At 37.8% G+C, this 14,861-nt stretch overlaps 1 protein-coding gene across 1 annotated transcript; it reads left to right on the top strand.

Annotated features, from left to right (window-relative positions):
- Nucleotides 1-1,046: 1,046 nt before the first annotated feature.
- Nucleotides 1,047-13,190, top strand: LOC128545691 (protein mono-ADP-ribosyltransferase PARP14-like). The gene is made up of 19 exons (XM_053516211.1): nucleotides 1,047-1,315; nucleotides 1,622-1,740; nucleotides 2,074-2,116; nucleotides 2,210-2,359; nucleotides 4,026-4,094; nucleotides 4,194-4,403; nucleotides 4,500-4,727; nucleotides 5,068-7,544; nucleotides 7,655-7,900; nucleotides 7,993-8,214; nucleotides 8,321-8,435; nucleotides 8,594-8,743; nucleotides 9,014-9,076; nucleotides 9,188-9,370; nucleotides 9,473-9,679; nucleotides 9,811-10,440; nucleotides 10,610-10,752; nucleotides 10,931-11,105; nucleotides 11,325-13,190. The coding sequence occupies exons 1-19, from the start codon at nucleotides 1,141-1,143 to the stop codon at nucleotides 11,600-11,602; spliced, it is 5,883 nt and encodes a 1,960-aa protein (XP_053372186.1). The 5' UTR covers nucleotides 1,047-1,140; the 3' UTR covers nucleotides 11,603-13,190.
- Nucleotides 13,191-14,861: the final 1,671 nt, after the last annotated feature.

The raw sequence follows: 14,861 nt of genomic DNA on the forward strand, positions 1-14,861 counted from the left end.
AACAATAATAATAATAATAATAATAATAATAATAAACGGATTTAAGATGATAAATGACATTTTCAACACTGAATATCCTAATTAAAATACTAGCAACATTAGAAATAAATTGTCCTAATTTAAATACTAGCAACCCATTTAGCAATTTTTATTTTTAATACTTTACATAATGTCAGTCCACCTAATATCCCAGCTGCTCAGGAGTCCTAATGGCAGCCGATATTAACCTGTGTGCTGATTTTCATGACGTTTGAGCATGTTGAGACCAGGATGCTGGAATAAAAGATACTTAGAAGAACAAGAGGCCCCTTAACGCCCTGACATAAAAGGGCTGATGTCAACCAATATTTTAGCACTTTTATTGTAGGCCTATATCCTGTAAATGGTAAATCACAAGGTGAATTTGGCGCTCCTAAATTACTTTATGTACTTTACTTTTATTACTTTATCTGCTGGCTGATTTGCTTAATTGCAGTATTACATTATATTAGGAGATAAAGCGATATAGAGGGGAAAAATGTGCGATGTTATGTTCAAATAATATTTTTCAATATATAAATGCAGTTTATTTTAAAAAACAAATTCAATTTATTAAACAAACATTTAGTAAGTATAACACGTGTATAATATAAAGCAATGTATACCACTTTATATTTCCGTACTTTCTGTGGATTTTGGCGCCATCTGCTGGTTCCTTCTATTCATTACGGAAGTTTCATGAAACAAACAGGCGTGGCTATTTATTTATTTATTTACTCAGTGTTTTTTTTTTTTTTTTTACTTTATTAAGGAGTTAAAAATTATACTTTTTAACAATATTGTTTTTCATATATAAATATAAATAAGTGCACTGTTTATTTTCTATCTTATATTTATTTTCATGCTTATCTCATGCATGTTTAAAAATAATCTGGTATTTATCAAGTTTATTCTGTCATCACGAAACGAATATTTAATGCGCATTATTACAGTTAATAACTCAAATAACCTCGTAATGAATCGTCTCCCCCTGAAAATCCCTTTCATTTTCCGTTAAGGGCAGGGCTGAGGAACGAAACGAAAGCGAAAGTCAGTTCCGTCTGAGCGCAGAATTTCCTTCTGCTGCACTTTAACCGCGTTCGGCTTCACAGGAGGACGAACATGGAGGGATATCCTTACCCACTGCTGGTGGAGGGAGACTGGTCGTCTATAAACGCTGAAACACTCCAGAGAAAAGTGCACATTTACTTCCAGAGCAAGAAGAAGTCTCAGGGAGGAGACTGCGTGGTCCGATGGTCCGCGCGAGGCTGTACGGTCCACTTCAAAGCAGAAGAAAGTGAGTAAAAGTCTCCTAACTAACATGAAAAGGAATTTCAAACCAACACTTTAATGTATCAGATCGAGCCTGGGTTACATTTTATTTTTATAGTTTAGTGATTAAAAAAGCAAAAACTCCAAGCCGAGGTGTTAAAGTGCAACGTAATGACGTAATGAGGGGAGAAAAACACTGATCAGATGATTTACGGATGATCTTGTTTTATGTATTTAATCAAAGTGGGGATGCAGTAATCCAGCTGGAAACAGAACCTGTGGTCAAGAATTAAGACTTGTTTCCTTTTGGTTGTGTATGTCTGTGTCTCAGTCCGGGATCAGGTCCTCTCTAAGGCTGAGCATGAAGTCAACATCGATAAACAGGTGGTGAAGCTAAAGGTGTCCAAGCCGGGCTCAGGGACTGACTCGGACGAAAAACCACAAGGATCTGTAAGTGTTTATACAGATCAATCCCCCCTTATTGCTTAGAGTTTGATTACGTTTTTAAACAGAAGAATAATTTGCATTAAACCGAGCCGGACCAACAGCACTCAGTTCTCTGGAACAGTCTAGTTTCTGTTTTTGCTGTGACACATGCTGTATTCTACGTATGCTGAAAAACTGGAAGAGACTAAACACAGACCCACCTCCTCCAGGCCTCGGGGTGTGGAGTTACACCAACACTCAGAAAGTGGATTTTGTTCTTCTCGGCCTGTTTACAACAGCGTGGTAAAACGATCCGCACCTTATCAGGGTTAGTAAAAGTGCTCATGTTTTTTACAGGCTGAAGCAGGAAGTGGTGTGTCAACTAAAGCTCTGCAGCCAGGTGAGGAAGTGTGTGTGTGTGTGTGTGTGTGTGTGTGTGTGGAAGAAATAATCGTAATGATTGAAGTTTGATTTTATGGCTGTTTGTTTCCAGCCTGCAGTGTGCGAGCAGATAATGTACCTGTGGATATCATCACCAAAGATATTCTAGAGCTGTATTTTGAGAAATGGGGTGGACCTGTAGAGAAAATCAGCACCAATCCAGAGGAGCGATTCGTTAATATTACATTTCGTTCACTTGATGGTACGAGAAAAGACATTTAGACTCCATACGTGCTGCTACAGTAGACTGTAGTATTGTGTTTGATGCTTCAGGTTAATCTGAGGAAATTATGGAATGAAACACAAACGTGGCGACACGGTAGCTTAGTGTGGCACCGTCACCTCCAGGTTCAATTCCTGTCTCAGGGCTTTGTGCATCTTCCCTCCTGTGCTTGGTCAGTTTCCTCCAGGTATTCCAGCTTCATCCGACATTCCAAAGAGAGGCAACCTGTCTACAAGGGATACATTTAACACATGACATTTAGGGCACTCCGCTTTGTGCCTTAAGTCTCCTAGGATAGTCTTCAAGCTCTCTATGGTATAAACGTTGAGTAAGGGAGTAACACGATTGTGCTGTGCTGTTGTTGGAAAATAATTAACAGTGAAGTGATGCAGGAAGTTTGCTGGATTGTTTTGCTTATTGTATACCACAGCACTTTGCCAACACTCACTAACTTATCGTCTATACTGCTGTATCCTGTATATAGGGTCGCGGGGGGGCCTGTAGCCTTTCCCTTGATGGGGTGCCACTCCATAGCAGGGCACACACACATACACACACTCATACTCATTCACGCGCACTATATGGGCAATCCTGAGCTGCCAGTGATCCAGACCCCCTTACCTGGTGTCCCTCTTCTGGTTGTGGAGAACATGTCGCATATATGTCCCGTGTGGTCTGTCTGGGATGCGTGTGGTGACTGAGGACGGTTCCACTTTATCATGAAGATGGTCCTGGCCTCGGCTGATGCAAACAGCTGTTCTCTGATGACTTGTGATTGCAGTCGCTCAATAGTTCAGGACTGGTGTTTCCTACAGTCTACCTGAGCCTCCAATAACGAACTGGACTTCATATAAACTTGGACAAGTCTCATGTTATACTGAACTTCCAACGTCCTACCGCACACTATCTGTTATCACTGAAATGAGAATGGGTTCCTTGTTGAGTCTTGTTCCTCTCAAGGTTTCTTCCTAGGGCCATCTCAGGGAGTTTTTCTTTGCCACTGTTCCCGTCATCCTCAGCTTTATCATTTTGCTTAATACACATTCACATTCCATACAAACTTAAATAAATCTTCTGAATGTGTAAAGCTGCTTTGTGACAATGTCAATTTATTTACACAAATAAATAAAATTCAATTTAGGAACACAATTTAGTCTAATATTCATGTCTTTGGATTGTGAGAGGAAACCGGAGTACCCGGAAGGAAGCCACCAAGCCCGGGGAGAACATGCAAACTCCACACACACGGACGCCAGGGTGGGAATCAAATCCAGACCCTGGAGGTGCAAAGTGATGATAAACGACTAAGCTATCGTGTTGCCGAATTGGCCAACAATAAAAAAATATGTTCTGAAACTAAAACTTGCACAGACAGTGATTTCATACAAAAAACAGCCTTTATTATGTTTGGAAAAAAAAAAAAAAAAAAAAAATATATATATATATATATATATATATATATATTGTATAAATGTTTTCCCAAAAAGTCCAAAAGTTGACAGATTTAAAATTTTAGAACCAAACTGATATAATTTATAAAATCCTAATATTTGTAACACAATAATCTGGGGACAGTTTGTTGGTGTTATTGATGATTCTCATGTTGTTTTATGTGCACTTATGTGGGTTTACTTCAATATTTTAGCTGTAAAGAAAATTGTGGCGAAGACGGACCACATTTTATCTGGTCAGCCCATCACCATACGTCCATTCTGTAAGTCGTCCTTCTCTCACAGTTGAAAACAAGAACATTATAGATTTTGTGTGACGAAAAAAAAAGGAAACATCTTGTTTTATGTGTTTTGGTCTCCAGCTGGTATTGATGTGAATCAGACTGAAACCGGGGAAGGTTTAGAAGACGCTCCGTGGTCCAGTGCTGTGGTCCTGGAGAATTTGCCAGAAAACACTAATAAAGACTACCTCATGCTTTTAGTGGAGAGTGTCTGCGGCGATTCTGAAGAATATTCCTTAGAGTTAATTCCTGAATCAAACACTGCTGTTGTGACCTTTAATGACCCCAACGGTATGTTCTAAATTTGCAATGTGACATGATGCAAATTTTTAGTGCATAACAAATGACCAGGATTAACTTAAGTATAATTTTGTTTTCTTTCTACAGCTGTAGAGAAATTTCTTATGGAATGTAAGACTAAAAGAAAGTTCCAGGAGGGCGGTCTCATGGTCCAGCGCCTGGGAAAATGTAGACATATTAAGGTGGAAAACCTGCCTGCTAAGTGCACTGATGATTTTCTCGAACTTTACCTTGAGAAGTTTGTAGGTGCAGTGGAAAGACTCACGTTAATACCAGATGAACACGCCGCTATCGCCACTTTACCTGATCAACGAGGTAAATCATTCTTCTTTTAATTAAATATATTTATCGGTTTAATTGGTCTAATTAACATTTTCTCCTACACAATCAGCTACTTTATTAGAAACACCTGTACACTAGCACATTCATACACAGCCAACCAAATAGAAGCAGTGCACTATTTTAAAGAGAATGAGAGTATTATATTTGAATGGAATATGCTATAATTCTCTATCATCGTTTTATCAGGAAAGTTTTAGTTGCTATTATTTTCTATTTCATTTTATGATTCTTTTCTTTTATGTAAAGCACTTTGAATTATCATTGTGTATGAAATGTGCTATACAAATAAACTTGCCTTGCCTTGCCTTTCTAGCTGTCCAGAATGTCCTTGGGAAACGACACTCTATTTACAAGACTCCTATAACTATATATCCATATTACCCGTCTTTGGGTTCTGCCTTGTACGGCAAAGACAGACCAACATGGACACTACCAAAGCCTTTTACAGATAAAATCCATCCTGCTATTAAACAGTTCCTGCAGAAGAAGGGACAAATCTCCTCCATCTGTAATCAGATGAGCTCACTCTTCTGCCAAGTGAACATGGACAAAGATGAAGTCCAGTTCAGTCCCTTACCTGCCCTGTTGAGACAAAAGGGTATAACCAAAAAGCACATAGACAGCTGGAAGCAGAACACCACAGATGCTTTCAAAAACATCCTCTCAAGCTTTGGTGTTTTTGAGTATGCAGTGACGCCTTCAGTATGGACTGCAGTAGAGAAAGACATCCGATCAGTTGTAAAAGATAAGGCTGTCCTGGAGATGAATACCTCAACAGGATGCCTGATTCTGGCAGGAATGGCTAAAGATATTGACATGTTGAAACCTATACTGGAAAAGCGTATAAAGGAAGCATTAATTCAAACAGAAAGGGACATGAACAAGACCTCTGAGAGCATTACTATGTCCCCAGACATATACTTCTTATTTCAGCAGGAGGGACTGCAAAACACTGCTTCAGCCAAATACCCACACCTGGAACTGAAGTATAAAAAAGACATTCAGCAGTTAGGTTTAACTGGGCTTCTTATCGAAATTATGGACATCAAGAATTTAATCTTGGAGAGACGATTAAGCAGGAAAGCTAAGATCCTGAAGATAGATAATTCATTACTAGAGTTCTTGACATCAGTGGACTCTGAGGAAATGTCAGGAGAACTGTTCACATCCAAGAGAATTAGTGCAGTCTACAGATTTGAGAATGGGAAAATTATTTTGACTGCAAGTACAGAGAAAGCACTGACTGAGGCTGAAGAGAGGCTGGAAACAGTGCTGACAGTACAGAGTCTTTCTGTAGAAGATCTAAGTGTGCTTGAAAAGCCAGAATGGAAAGATCTCACTAATCAGCTATATGAGACATGCAATTTATCCAGGAAGAAAACTGTACTTATAATTTTCTCAAGGAACAGCAACACAGTTGCAGTTAGTGGCTTTCAGGAACCTGTTAGAGAGGTTAGTAGGAGCCTGAAGGAATTCATTAATACACACTCAAGGATAGATGAAACTATTCGTGTCAGGTCTCATGCCATGCTGAAATTCATCAAAGAGAAAATGTCCCAGGTGTGGCAGAAATTGCAAACAAGGAATGAAGTAACCATAAAGTTTGACCCAAAAAGGCCCTTGATTCGAGTGTCTGGAGAGCGTATTCATGTTCAGCCTGCACTAAAGTCTTTTCAGACCATCGCAAAAAGTCTTCACACTGATAAGATGACGATTAGAAAGGCAGGAGCCAAAAAATATTTTGAGGAACAAGGTAGCATGCTTTTGATGATGATAAAGGAACAAAGATTTGTGGTTGTACTTGAAGATGCTTCGACAGAGGAACAGGAGGAGGAGGAGGATGGTTTCAATGAGGAGAGTTATAATGAAGGCAGAGTGGAAGATTTTGGACAGCTTTCATGTCACGTTCAGATTCCTGGTGGAATTGTCATCAAAGTGCTGAAGGCTGATATCTGCCAATTTAAAGGAGATGCTGTGGTCAATGCTGCCAATGAGGATTTGAAGCACATTGGTGGTTTGGCATTAGCACTTCTGAATGCCGCAGGTCCATCTTTACAACAAAACAGTGATCGATATGTTGCTAAACATGGAAAATTACAACCTGGAGAGGCTATTACTACAGATGCAGGCCGCCTGCCATGCAAATATGTAGTACACGCTGTTGGTCCCCGCTATACCAATTATGATAAGGTTACCGCTGTGAGGAAACTGAGACAAGCTGTGAGGGAAAGTCTAAACCAAGCTGTGCTTAACAGATGCTCCTCCATTGCAGTCCCTGCAATTAGCTCAGGGATCTTTGGCTTTCCTCTTGAACTCTGCGCTGAGACGATCGCTCAGGAACTGCATGCCTATGTTAACCAAAACCGCCAAAGTGGCATGAACACACTGAAAGAGATTCTCTTGGTGGACAATAATCCCAAGACCGTCAATGCCATGGCTCAGGCTGTTAAGAAGGAGTTTATAGACTTTAACCCTAGAATGACATTTCCACAGGAAACAGGCCATGGTCGTGGTCATCATGGTCAAAATTATCATGCTAACCGAGGTCGAGGAAATCTTGAACAAGGTTTTGCTAGACATCAAGGCAGTGGTGGAAGGGGTAATGACCAACAAATGTACAGGGAAAAACATTCTGAACATTTTGAGGCCCAAAGATGGTCAGACTCAAAGCCACAATTTAGAACCCAATCTGAGGGTATGAGAACATCAGGGTCAGGGTTCCTTGAAGCTCAATCCACAAAAGAAGGCCTAAAAATCATACTACTGAAAGGGAATATCCAGGATGCACGCGTAAGTAAGCATTAAAGAGAAACAAATATTATATTTTAAAATATCAAGGCAAGCTATGAATGTATCTTACAGAAATTGACTTCAACATAAATCTTTTGTGTACCTTACAGTCAGATGTAATTGTCAATACCGTCTCACACGAGCTGGATCTTAGTTCAGGTGCCGTCTCCAAAGCATTACTTAATGCTGCTGGACCTCAACTCCAGTCTGAAGCTCGTTCTCATTTGAAAACATTTCCCGCTTCACGTCTGAAGCCAGGAGACATAGTGGTTACTAGGGGCTATAACTTAAACTGTCAAAATGTCTTTCATACTGCTTGTCCATTTTGGAGTGGAGGACATAATTCAGAAGATGAGGTGAAGACTTTGTAGATATTTATTACATTCTATATATCCATATACTGTATATACACTAATTACATAATTGAATGTGGTTTTTTTTCTTACAGACTCTCAGAGGAATCATTCAGAACTGTTTGAGAAGAGCTGAAAATCAGAAAATGGCTTCGATTTCTTTTCCAGCCATCGGCACAGGGAACCTTGGCTTTCCCAGAGAACTTGTCTCCAGAATTTTGCTTAGTGAGATTCATACATTTAGTGCCAGTGTTTTTCTTCAGTACCTTAATGAGGTCACCGTGATCCTGCATCCATCAGACAACGAGACTGTCCAGGTCAGTTTCCACTCCTAGCCAGGTCTACTGGACAAAAGCTCGTCACCTATTAATGAACTGAGTACACGGTGTGTAGCTTATAATCATTACATACTTTTCATATTAGTGCTTTATAAAGAGCTTCAGAGGTGAACGGCAGGGTCCCGTCATGAAAGAAGCGCATGCTGTTCAGCAACGACAAGCTAATAAAACACCTCCTGTTAGATCAACACAGTCTGCTGGTGAGCGTCTCTCATTCTGTAATTCATCATGTTTATTTCTCATGTTTACTGTGTTTTTTGCTGTACTTGTTTGAGTACTTTATTATTAAGTATTTATTAAAATAATGTTAAACTGACACCAAATTATAAATACTAAGAGTGATTGTTTGGATCATCAGGGTTCTTTGGAGCAGTTTCCACTCCTAGCCTTGGAGTTCACAAAATGCGGATTGGGCGTATGACTCTGGAGGTGTCATCAGGTGACATCACCAAAGAAAGATGTGATGCAATCATTAATTCCTCCAATCAGTCATTCTCTCTGAAAGCAGGTAAACTTATGTAAACTTACCCAAAACTATGTAATGACAAAAGTTACATAAATATAGGCATCTTAAATGCAAACGCCACAATTTTTTTTGCTTTTACCACAGTAACTTGCTAATGCAGTTATACACTAAAAACTAATTCATTGTAGTTTTGGTACATTTAATTTCATGGAGCATATAAAGAAGGGAATATCTGTTATCACTTCAATTATAGCAGCTAAAAAAAAAATAGACTCTTTCTGTAACTTGGTGATTTAATGTGTATTTCTCCAGGGGTTTCCAAGGCCATTTTAGATGCTGCTGGTTCAGCTGTGGAAATGGAATGTGCACAGATCTGTAAGGAAACCCTTTATATAAACCATTATACATAATATTTACTGAGCTAAATTTACATTCTGTTTTATTAGGAGTCTGGTTGATATGTAATTAATTATATATTTTTTTAAGTGGCATCAAAATCTCAGCAAGCAGAGATGATCATGACTTCAGGAGGACAACTTCCATGCAGAAACATTATTCACATTCCTGGTCGAAACAATCCTGCAGATATCAAGAGTGTTGTTTACTCCGTGTTAAAGTTTTGTGAGGAACAAAAGTTCTCATCCGTTGCCTTTCCAGCACTTGGCACAGGTAGAGGCTGACATTCATCATTTCTAAGATTAATTTACGTGAGAAGTGTTACTTAGTGCTTACGCAATACTGATTTCTCTTTCCTGGTGTCTTAATGATTAGGTCAAGGTGGAGCCCCTCCTTCTGCTGTTGCAGACGCCATGACTGAGGCTGTGATTGATATTGTGAAGAAGAAAAAAGTGACAAATTTGCAAAGTGTAAAGTTCTTGATATTCCAGACGTCCATGGTGTCTGATTTCCACCAGAGCATGCTGAAGAGGCAGACAGAAAGTGTGGAGGAGGAGGGTGGAGTAATGAACTGGATAAAAGGTATGTTGATTAATCCAGTAAATAAAAATAAAAAATATAAAAATCTGAAAAGTATACCTGCAACACTGACCTACTTATTCTGCTCTATTTTCATTAAACCAAACATGGAACATTTGCTGGGGAAAAATTAGGTGGATTTAATTATCTGACAAACCTTGTCACTGGCCACAGCCATACACAAACACCTTCACATGAACAGTTTGAGTTGGTGGGCGAGGAGTTTGAGCCCGTCGTGTTTCAGTTGTGTGGAGAGAGTGAGGAGGACCTGAATGAGGCGAGAAAAGTGATCACCAGCTGGATTGTAAAGGAGCACATAAGCTCAAAAATTCAGGACTCAGCCATCCAATATTTCAGCCGGGAGGAGTCTGATGTGCTGAGCAACCTGCAGAGGGAGCTCACGGTCAGCATCCAACTCTCAAAGAGCGGCCCTGAGCCAGCGTTCACTGTGGAGGGCCTGACACGAGACGTAGTAAAGGCTGAGAGCCAAATCCGTGACATGATCCGTAAAGTGGAGAAGAATGTGACGCGTCAACGTGAGGCCTTTATACTCAGCAGCCAGGTAGAGTGGCTCTATCAGGACCGCAGTAGGAACCTTGTGCCTTTTGACATTTTGACTAACTACGACCTGGAGCAGGCTTTTCTATTTAAACAACCTCGTGTGACGATCAACATCGATAATGAGCGGTATGAGGCCCAAGTAGCCTATGGGATAGCTAATGGGAAATATGGACAGATTGAACTGAAGAGGACCGATCTGAAACGTAAGACATGATTTTAATAATGTAATAATGAGTTTTTATTTAAACTTAATATTATATTTAGTCATTTTAGCTTGCATGTTACTGTCTGATATTTTCTTTTGAAACAATTGTGTAATTTTTATTTGGTCTTATTTTCATGTTGATTTGTGTTTTGTACTATATTTTCTAGAACAAACTGTGTCTCTGCCCAGTCACTGGGACGACATGAAGGGGAAATTAGTTTTGGAAGTTCAACTTCAATCAGGCAATCAGGAATATGCAGATGTGGAGAAAGAGTTCAGGAAAACAGGACTCACATCAAATATCCTCAAAGTAAGTAATTTTATAGAAGAGTTTTTTTTTTTTTTAAATATATGCCTAATTATGCCTAATATCTATTTTTAATTTACATATGTTCATTTGAACCTAACTCCATCTGATAGTTAGGAATGAAATTCCATTCCTGATTAACTCCATGCTTATTGACCTGCTAATTGTGTAACGTCCACAGATTGAAAGAATTCAAAATGAAACTTTGTGGAACAACTACATGAATCAAAAGTTTTATCTGGAAAAAAAGAACAACCATAAAAACAATGAAAAGCTGCTTTTCCACGGCACCAGCTTTAAAAATATTGCTAAGATCAACATGCGAGGTTTTGATCGCGGCTATGCCGGGACTAGTGGTAGGAAAGAGAACTACGATTTACTTCTATAAAAATAAGTTGTAAAAAGTAATAATAATAATAAAATACAATAAGTTTATAATTTAAAAGAATTTAACATGAAATTTAGTAATTGTTATAAATTTTATATAGCACTTTTTATGTTTAACAGATATTTCAATTCTTCACAAAAACATCCTTTGTTTAATATATAATTCCTATCTTCTCTTGTCTTGTCAGTTGGGGCCATTTATGGAAACGGTGTGTATTTTGCTGTTGATCCGAACTACTCTGCCCAGGGTTACGCCAAGCCTGATCAGAAAGGTCACAAGCGCATGTATTATGCTCGAGTGTTGGTTGGTGACTCCACTGTGGGGAAATCTGGTCTTCTTGCACCTCCAGCCAAAACCTCCACTGGCCCTGAGCAGTACGACAGCGTGACTGATCCCCAACAAACTATGTTCGTAATCTTTCATGATGTTCAGGCCTATCCTGAATACTTAATCACGTTCCAGTAAGGGCTGTGTTTACACTGACTCAAGATTTATGAATGACCTTTGCTTTTCCTATTTAAATTTGTTACGATTTAATTTTAGAATGACAAAAAAAAAAAAAGCCAAAAACAGAAATATAAACATATTATTTATAGTGTACAATTTGGAGGAATTATACAAATTATTTAGCTGAATATAAAAAAAAACTACAGAACACTTTTTATTCTATAATGCCATCACATTTTTACAATTGAAGTCACTTTTACCAAATGTGTAACAAATAACAAACACTGTAAATTTATGATAAAAAAATGTTTGCTGCTTTTATGTTCATGTTGCTGTTTAGTCACAATTTATCTCAGAATATTTATGTACTTATTAATGGATGGTTAAGAGTGTGAAGCTCAATCCATTCACTTGAGTATACTGTACTATAATAATACATAATATAATGACACATGTTGTCATTTGCCTTCTCTGTATAAGACTAATTCTTTCAGGAAGTAAATATTGGAAACTTTATCATCTATATCTTAATAAACATGCAATTTCCTATCAATTCTGGACAAACTGACTTATCTGCACATTTTTTGAAATACAAAAATACTTTTCTAACCATTGCTTGCTGCAATACTGCACAGTTTAGACTTTGTCCTGTTCCAAAGGGAATAGATTATTTTCAGTGAAATGCCAGATTGAAATTTTTTTAGAGACATATAACTGTAAATTTCATAAAAACTTCAATAATTTCTTTTGATGTCTTTGCAACAATGTCAGTTGCTAAAAGCGATATACAAACACAATTTAATTGAGATCCAGTGTTAGGCACCGTGATTTTTTTTCTAACATAACTACTAGATTTAGTCATTTTAATTTGTATGTTACTCTCTGATATTTTCTTTTGAAAGAATTGTCTGATTTTTTACATTTAATTCTTTTTTCTATGTTAATTATGTTTTGTTATAATTTGTCTGGAACAAACAGTGTCTCTGCTCAGTCACAGAATATAAAGGGAAAAATAGTTTTGTCAGTCGAACTTCAACAAACGCAGTCAGTTCATTAACATTACACTGGCATGTCTCACTCCCTACAGTGCAAAAAGTTGTTTTATTTATCAAATATTCCAGATACACTCTTTTTATAGATACACTCCAGATACTTTATTTGGATAAACGCATGGGGACTAATTAACCCTTTTGATTATTACACAAAAATAATCAGCATTTTACTTATTATTGTTGTTGATAAAAATTAAGTGTTTTGACTGTTGTAACGTTAACTTTGCCCAATCGGCAAACATAACGATAAAGCAGTTTTCTGTGAAATGAAAGCGGAAATGGTGTTACGCAGTGGTCCAGGCAGTGTGAGTTTACGCTAGGTGAGCGCAGTTGGCATGGTGCCGCAAACTAAAGCGAAAGAGTGAGAGACTGGAGCTGGTATTCACAGCGCAACTAAGCAAAGTGTTGGACGCACATCTGGACGCAACGTCTAACTCCATGATCTTTCCTGATTTTTATTTCTTTCTATACTGTAAAACAATACTGATGGCATTTATCCAAAATACGCAATGATCTCCTTTAAACAGGTGATATTGAGATGTATCTGTATGTGTACTTCTGCTCTGAAAAACCCTTCATAACAGCTCAAATCTGAGCTGATTTCTGAGGGTCATAACTCATTGATAATAAACTCACCATGGTGCTTGATGAGTTTTATGCATTTGATAATACTGTCTTTCAAAGTCTGAGATCTCCAGTATTTTTCCAGAATGTAGAAAATAACTTATTAAACAAAAACGGTGTTTCCAAACTGTTGACCGGTATTGTGCCATAACATTTTGGCCACCTGCCTAATATTGAGTAGGTACCCACTCTTACCACCAAAATAATGATGCACTGTGTATTCTGGCACCTTTCTATCACAACTAACATTTACCTTTTCCTCAACTTGATCTATAGTAGCTCTTCTGTTGTATTGTACTACACAGACCAGCCTTCTCATATATCTTATTTATATACTGTAGCTAACAGCATTAATATCAGACAGATAAACTAAGAATACTAATAACAGATATATCCCGACCTCTTTAAGTAATGGGTGTGCAATGGTTACGCTAGTTTACTGCCTCGTGTAGGATGCAGTACTCAATTTTGAAGTCTTTTTCAGAGACTAAACTGTTTATCACCACACAGCTTATATTTGCTAACAAGGCTAGCATGGCTATTACTTGTTTGTTACATATCTCCTACTTACCCTCAGATTAGCAGAGATTTTTTTATAGCATCACAGTTTAGGAAGAGTGTTGCATATGTCCATTTAAGAACCTTTTAAGGTCCTTTGTAACCTCTTGCAGTGTATTGATAGTGATTCTTGTTAGCTTGCTGATGTGTGCATAGGCCTGTCACGATAACACATTTTGCTGGACGATGAATTGTGCAAGAAATTATCGCGATAAACGATAATATTGTCGATCTGAGACCATTTTCATTTAGAATAATGATAATGGCATAATAATGCACATACGCCTTTCAAAATTAAAAAACGTTTATTTTTAGACTATTTAACACTGAAAATGGAAAACATTTTAAATATCCACAATAACAATGAACAAAACAACCAAAAACAATAAAAGCAATGGACTCTCAGTCTCTGATAACAAAAAATGCACTTGAATAAATACCAAAAACAATAAATAAAATGGATGTAGCTGCCCTTCGGTATCGATAAAAAACGGGACACAGAGTGCTTCAGACGGGTGCCTATCTCTCTTTTATTTCGCGCTTGCAGAGCGCCATTGAGCTTTAGTTGCGTAGCACCGTGAAACTACACAAAGAAACAATAATCAAATAAATATCATAAATAAGGTGCACATTTACAAAGAACCATAAAAAATAATAATAATTAACAGTAAAATGAATAAGAACAGATTGAAACAACTTATTAACAAGAAGAGCTTATGACATACAAAGCGAGCCCATATAACTTCGAAATAAAGTACAAAATGCAACATGTGTCGGCTTCACATACCTCGCTCCGCTTTACCAAAGGGTACTAAGTTTAAAATTAAGTTGAAACAAACTGCATTCACCAAATAACAAAATTTTTCTCCATGTACTTAGAAGTAACATAAATCTTCACGCTTCTCCCTGATGATCTAATTACTTTTCATTACCCCACCCCTCACAGCGTAATGCACGTGACACGTACAATTAATTTAAAGAGACACAACCATTTTGCGGTCATTTACACTCCAAACAATCGTGTTATGATAAATCAACAAACA

The sequence above is a fragment of the Clarias gariepinus genome, chromosome 17, assembly GCF_024256425.1.
Source record: "Clarias gariepinus isolate MV-2021 ecotype Netherlands chromosome 17, CGAR_prim_01v2, whole genome shotgun sequence".
Taxonomy (NCBI): Eukaryota; Metazoa; Chordata; class Actinopteri; order Siluriformes; family Clariidae; genus Clarias; species Clarias gariepinus.